Here is a 7,728-nt window from a genome sequence, read left to right on the forward strand (position 1 = left end):
CGACTCATCTTATCGTGAAATATGAGCAACTCTCGGGAATTATAAACAACTTCATCAAATGATCATGAACTTTACATCACAGAGTAGTTATACATATGCATTCCTTGTTTGGCCATATGGTTCTAAGAACAACCGGCCTCCTCTTCTAACTTTGCCATTATACTAATTTAATATTTTTTTTGGAAACACATTCAATTTGTAATGAATATTATTTAACTTTATTTTTTTTATTTTTGATGTTTTATAAAATTTTATTTGCATAATTGATTTTTTTACTATTAATTTATATAATTTTATATTATTTATTCTAAATAATTTTTTAAAAAAAAATTAAAAATACACATTGATGGATTTACAAATGGAATACATCCATCGACATTTTATAGAGAGCTACTAGAAATGCCACAATCACATATGACTTTACAGACAAATACTCTCTCTCGGCATTTCACAAAGAATGATGGAAATGCCACACTCACCGATGGCTTTGGAGACAGAGCGTGTCTGTCAGCATTTTACTGAGAGCTGAAAAATATTTATTGGATATGCCACTATCATTGATGGAATAAATCCGTCTATATATTTCCAGCGGGAATTTTTTTGGCACACATTTTTCTTTTGTAAAACCATCGGCAATATTTTTTTTCTGGAAAACTTTGCAACGGAATGTGGTATTACTGATGAAAGGGATGTTAATGGATACTTTCTATCAGTGATTTAGTCAGTGAAAAACTTACCGACGGAGTTTGAATATTACACCGACAGATTATACCCATATGAGAATTGATATGAAGAAGTCACTTATATTTGCGATAAGATCTTCATGATAGTTATGTAAGTTATAAATAAACTTGATATTACTAAATTATTTTATGTAATGTGTTATAACCCAATTTTACATCAATTTATCTTTCAAAAATATATATAAAAAACTTCCAAAAGAATTAAAAAAAACCCAAAAATATTTCCCAAGTTCAATGGACAAAACTCTTTTAGATTTTTCTTGAACAAAATGAATTTTTCAAGGGTGTAATTAAACTAAAATTAGTTTAATTGAAAGAATTAAAAGATCAAGTGTTGAAATTATCAAATTGACATCATATAGGAGGTCTTATTAATTCAATTAAAAAATTAATTGAATAAGTTTACGTGGCATAGTAGGACAATTAAATGGGATTTTTTAATATAAAAAAATATTAAAAATATAAAAAATATTAAAATATAATTAATTTTTTATATATATTTTTGAAAGATAAATTGATTTTTTAGTTAATTTTTTAATATATAAAAAATATTAAAATATAATTAATTTTTTAGTTAAAAAATTAAATCATGTGATTATTTATTCGATGTAACCCGGTTAATTTTACTAGTTAAAAAAATAACTCATATAAAATATAAAAATAAATTTTGACTAAACAAAATTTCAAGATAATATTTTTTTTAATATTAGAATAATAATATATTTGATTGATCTTTGACAACCTGGGTTAATATTTTCAATTCATGAGTCGAGTTATGAGACCATGATAACAATATAGAAAACAAATCAAAATAAATTGTTAAGCCTAATTCTCAATCAATCCAAAATTAAAAAATAAAATTGAAAAATGAAATTAAAAAAGACCTAAAAAAACGACTCAGATTAACATGTCAAACTTACAACCCGAATCATGAGACCGAGATAACCCCATGAAAAATAAATTAAAATAATTTATAAATTTCAATGTCGATCCAGTCCAATATTAAAGAATAAGATTAAAAAAAATATAAAAAAACAACTTGAGTCAATCAACTAAACTCATGACCTGAGTTATTAGACTGATATGATCTTTTAGAAAAAAATAAAAAATTACCTGATTTAATCTGGATTAACCTGCCATATCTATGACTTTTGTCTTAAAACTGAAATAACCCCATAGAGAAAAAGTCAAAATAAATTATAAAGATCAATTCTTAATCATTAATGTTGGAACTAATGTTAAACAATGAAAATTATAAAAATTATAATTAAAAAATGAAATAAAAAAGTCAAATTAACCTGAGTTAACCGTTAAGAACTATTACCTAGTTATAAGACCATGATAACCTAATGAAAAACAAATTAAAATAAATTATAAATCCTAATTCCTAATTAAACACAATATTAATTGATAAAATGGGGGGTCAATTTAAAAAAGAGAAAAAATTAAGTTTATTAGATTAACTCGCAATATAGGTTATGAAATAGAGATAGCCTAATAAAAAGCAAGTCCAATAATAAAAGATATGTGACTCAGATAATAGAACCAATATAACCTTTTAAAAAGAAAAAAATGACATGATTTAAATGAGGTTAAAATACCGAAATCGTGACCTGAATTTTAAAACCAAGATATTCTCATAAAAAAAAATCAAAATAGATTATAAAATTCAATTCTCATTGGCTCCAATGTTAAATGATAAAATTAATAAAAGATACAAAAATATCCAAGTGAACTCAGGTTTGTCCATTAAGTATTATTTTCGTTTCATGAGATTATGATAATCTAATTAAAAGTAAAAAAAATAAATTATTAAGTTTAATTCTGAATTAAATTAATATTAAGAAATGAAATTGAAAGAAAAAAAATTAATTAAGAAAAAAATTTTGAGTCAATGAAATTAACCTATCAAATTAGGTTAATCCATCAAATTTAAGATTCGTATTATAAGAGTGTGATATTTAAATAGAAAAATAATTTAATATTAAAGATTAAAATTTAAAAAAATAAAATAAATAAAATAAATAAAATAAAATAAAATAGCATTTCAATAAATAATATTTTAGACAAGGAGTCCATTAAAACACCTTGTTATTTTAGTTTATAAGTTTTTAGTTAATTTGCTTCAAGATAATTCAACACAAAATTCAACATGTAGACTCTATTCTCGCACGTGTTAACTACTGTGCTATAAGACACGATAAATGATAAAAATAATTAAAATAATATATTAACTTGGTTTATTGTTTACATGACCATTCCCTTTAGTTGTTTTTGATAATTACATGGAGTATGTGCATTTAGCTATTTTTATTATCCTTAAAAAAAAGTAAGTTGATTTTTTATCCTATTAAATAATAAGTTGATTTACAAAATTAATGTAATTATCTTATATATTTGTTGATAAATTCAAATGATTGTTCTATTTGGTTTTTAGTTTTTATTTTTTCTAAAAAAACCAAATTGAATCAAATAAAAATTTATAAAAAAATTAATGGTATACATAAATATTAATATTCAGTATCAGTTTCTTTGCAATCACTTTTCAATTTTCTTGAGTAAAAATATTTTAATTATTTTATTATTTTTTGAAAGTAAAAATTGAAGGATAAAAGAAGAATTAGATTTTTTTTTTCCCATTTGTTCAGTTTTTATTCTAATGGAAAAAAAATCTAATTTTTTACTTTTAAAAAATAATAAAAGGATAAAACTTTTTAAAAGAATATTTTTATTCAAGAAAATTCAAGAGTGAGTGTTCGGTTTGGTTTGCTGTCTTGGTTTTGTTTTTTTGTTGGGTTCGGATTTGCGCCCCCTTCCTTACCAGTGGGTGGATGGACTTGCAAAAAATGACTACTATGACTCCTTGACCTGCAAAGAACGAGGATATTGCCTGCGTATGCCAGAGAGTCAAAACGACAGACCCCAATTAGTTATTCAACCCGCCAAGTTTTCATCTCCGACACGACCGCACGGAAAATGTCATTGAGAACAAATATCAAACACCATCAGTGCCACAACCACCATCTCATCAACCCCAGTCCTTATCCCTATTTCTCTCGCTCTCTCTTTTATTAAATCCATATACCAAAGCAATGTCATTGAGACAAAACTTCAAACAGCTTCCCTTCATTAAATCCCACTATTTGTTTCGCACTTTCTCTTCCTCCTCCTCTCACCAAGACCCATATTCTGTCCTCAAAGAAGACCCAATAGATATCTGCACTTCTATCTGGGTCAAATCCTTCTCTTCACCATCAAACTTTACTTTCTCTAACCTCACTGGTTTCCTCTCCAAGCTCGACCTCTGGACCCTCGCTTACCAACGTTCCTGCGCTCACGTCACCGGCAAGTTCCCTCCTCGAAACGCACTTCCCTCCCATGCTCTCCATTCCCTTTTCTCACTTCAAACTGCTGTCATTCACAACCGCTTCAAATGGAACGACAAGGCCCACCAGATCCTTCGCAGCCCCAATGATAAGCCTTCTACCAAACTGGTTTCCAAGAGAAAGCTCAGTGCAATGATGGAATCTGATGATCCGTGCTTCCAAGACCGGGTTGTTCAGGAGATGCTCCTGATGGTGCTTGAACCTATTTTTGAAGCACGGTTTTCGAGGAAGTCTCACTCGTTTAGGCCCGGGAGGAATGCACACACGGTAATTAGGACTATAAGGAGTAATTTTGCTGGGTATTTATGGTTTTTGAGGGGTGATTTGAGTGAGATACTAGATGACATTGACGCTGATGTTGTAATGGGATGTGTTGAAAAAGTTGTTAGAGATAAGAAAGTGTTGAATTTGATAAAAAACGCGCTTAAATCGCCAGTTAGGATTCGAGAAATGGGCAATTATGGTGAAGAGTCGAGGAACAAGAAAAAGAGGAAATCTACGAAGAAGAAGATTTTGAATGAGAATGAGCCAAAACCTGACCCTTATTGGTTGAGAACTTTCTTTGATTTTGCTCCTGAGGAGGCGGCAAAGATACCCACTTATGGTTATTGTGGGATTTTAAGTCCGTTGCTTGCTAATGTGTGTCTTAATGAATTGGATCAAATGATGGAGGAGAAGATTGTTGAATTCTTCAGGCCAAATAAGTTTGATTCTATATGGAAACATTCGATTGATGATAGGTGTCATAACCCTTCTTGGCCAGAGTTTGTTCCGTCTAGTGGAAAAGAGAAGACTAGGAAAATGGAATACATTCGATATGGGGGTCATTTCTTGATAGGCGTTCGAGGGCCTAGAGAAGATGCAGTGCAAATTCGTAAGGAAATTATTGAGTTCTGCGAGAGGAAGTTTGGTATCAGGCTGGATAATTCAAAAATTGATATTGAGCACATTACTAGGGGAATTCAATTCTTGGATCATATAATTTGTCGCAGAGTGATATATCCTACGCTTCGTTATACAGGGAGTGGAGGCAAAATCGTGAGTGAAAAGGGTGTGGGGACTCTGCTTTCAGTTACTGCTTGTTTGCAGCAATGTATTCGCCAATTTAGGAGGCTTAAGTTTGTCAAGGGTGACAAGGATCCTGAGCCATTGCCTTGTACTCCAATGCTTTACTCAGGTCAAGCCCACACTAACGCACAAATGAATAAGTTTCTCGAGACTATGGCAGATTGGTATAGATACGCTGATAATCGAAAGAAAGTTGTTGGGTTTTGTGCCTATGTGATTCGTAGCTCGTTGGCTAAACTTTATGCTGCTAGGTATAGACTAAAATCACGTGCAAAGGTTTACAAGATTGCTTTACGTGATCTTAGTCGGCCATTGAGAGAGAACAGTAACAATTCTGCTCCTGAATACTCTGATCTGTTGAGAATGGGACTTGTTGATGCAATTGAAGGTGTTCAGTTCTCCCATATGTCTTTGATTCCTACTTGTGATTATACTCCATTTCCAAGGCATTGGATTCCAGATCATGAGCAGGTTTTGCATGAGTATATCAGATTACAAGACCCCAAATTCTTTTGTGAATTGCATAGATCAATAAAGCGTCAAGGTTTGAGTCTGCCGCAAGATGAGATATCTGAAATTGTGTGGGATTACAAGACTCTTGGAGTTCGAAGGTACCAATCTAGTGGTGAAAATGCGCTAAACAATGGACTGCAGAAAGTGTGACGTGTCATGAATTATTGTGTAATGGTGGTGAATTAATTCAAGTGATGAAATTAAACTCCTTGGAGGATTGACTCTTGTAATGGCCTAAGAGTTTTCCTTAGGCAATGTCAATTTTTCATTAACAAAATTTTATCTTGGATGGTCTGGCCTACCTTGATGAATTTTTCATCACGTTATTTCAATGATTACCTTGGGAGAGGTAAATTTTCGTATTTTTTATATGGATAGGTACATGACCTTTTTTTTTTCTCAATTAAATATTTCTATGGTCTAATTAAATGAATTTAATTTTGAAATTATGATGCAACTATGCAATAAAATTAAAAAAGAAAAAACAAAATTGAATAGTAAAACATAGAGAAAATTATGTCTAATCTTAAATTCTCACCTATTTTTATTGTGGTTAAAAAATTTATTTTATTTATTTTTTAATTTCTAGTTAAAGCTGCCTCAAAATAGTAAGAATACAAAAAATTATTGGTTTGGTTGTTTATGGATAACGAGACTTGTTGGTTTTAGTTTTAGTAAGTTTCATTTAACTAGAAGGGTTCAAAGATGATAGTTTTGAATCTTTATCTTGTCTGAAAAAATATATTGGGGTTTAAAAGAGTGTTTTTTTAATTTAATTTTATATTTTTATATTACTTTTTAGATTATTAAATTGGTTTTTGTGTATTTTAAAAATATTTTTTTACAAAAATAAATTAAAAATATATTTTTGAACTAAAAATCCCTCACCCCCAATATTTTTACCACCCTAATGGGGTCAAATTCTAGATAGCATAAATTTTTAATAAAACAAAAAAAATATCATTTATTCTTTAAAAAAATATTTAAACATGGTTCAAATATATTGGCTTGATATAGGTCCGAATGTATAGGGTTTTTAAAAGGTCTAGGTGCCTTAGGCCATCCAGCATAATTGAGTTGCTTTTTATTTTTCTTGTGTTCTTTGGTCTTTTTAGTTATTTGTTTTTTAAAAAAAAATTATTATTTAATGTTAGATTTTTATTTAATTTATTTATGAGATTCTTTTTCAATTTTATCCATCAATATTTAATGATTTTTAATTAGTTTTCGTAATTTTTTAAAAGTTTTTCTATGAAGTTATCATAATTTTATAAATTCTAGCATAACTGATTTATTTTATTTTTTTAATTGATCTTTATCAGCTCATTCTTCATCATTTTCCTTTTCTAAAAGATCTTTTAATTATAGATCAATTGATTTTTTATTCTTGTTGGCTAGCTCTTTAGCTCGGTTCCACCAACACTAATAAATAAAAAGTATAAAAGAAAAAATTATGAAATAGTTAAAAACATGCACGTGATAAACTTTTTTAGTGAAATATCCTTAAAACTCTCCCTCAGCTATAGTCTTTACACTAAACAATTAATGTTTTATTATGTTATGAGTAGTGTAATTATTCACATAACAAATGATCTACCTTTAACTAACTTAACTTTAAATTATAGTGACCATTTGGATCTTTTCAAAATATGAAACACTCTAATATCTTTTAGGGTCTGGATGTTAGAACTACTCATCTATAATTCATAATACATCATTCTCTTTTGTAGTCCTTTAGATGTTTTTTCTTCTTTTAAGAAATCATAAACATGAGACTCTTATCTTAGAGGGAAAATATGTTGAGCTAGGCTAGTCCATGCCTCTTATTGGCATACCCGTATAATAAGTAGTAGTATTTGAACACCAGTAATGAAGGCTCCTTACCAAGATTTTATAGTGGAAGAATAAGTTTTATGCAAATTAGGACAAAGAAGATTTGTACCCATATATAAACATATAGAAGGATATAATAATCTTTAATCCCATGTATGATTTTTTAAGGTTATTTGAGCATCCTT

The 7,728-nt window shown here is 29.2% G+C and overlaps 1 protein-coding gene across 1 annotated transcript; it reads left to right on the top strand.

The window, feature by feature from the left end:
• The first annotated feature begins 3,524 nt into the window (after window positions 1-3,524).
• NMAT1 (Intron maturase, type II family protein) lies at window positions 3,525-6,072 on the top strand. Its single transcript, XM_011011628.1, has one exon. It carries the CDS (start codon window positions 3,836-3,838, stop codon window positions 5,858-5,860), a length of 2,025 nt encoding a protein of 674 aa, XP_011009930.1. The 5' UTR covers window positions 3,525-3,835; the 3' UTR covers window positions 5,861-6,072.
• Window positions 6,073-7,728: the final 1,656 nt, after the last annotated feature.

This window comes from Populus euphratica, unplaced genomic scaffold, assembly GCF_000495115.2.
Source record: "Populus euphratica unplaced genomic scaffold, PopEup_1.0 scaffold595.1, whole genome shotgun sequence".
NCBI classification, from domain to species: domain Eukaryota; kingdom Viridiplantae; phylum Streptophyta; class Magnoliopsida; order Malpighiales; family Salicaceae; genus Populus; species Populus euphratica.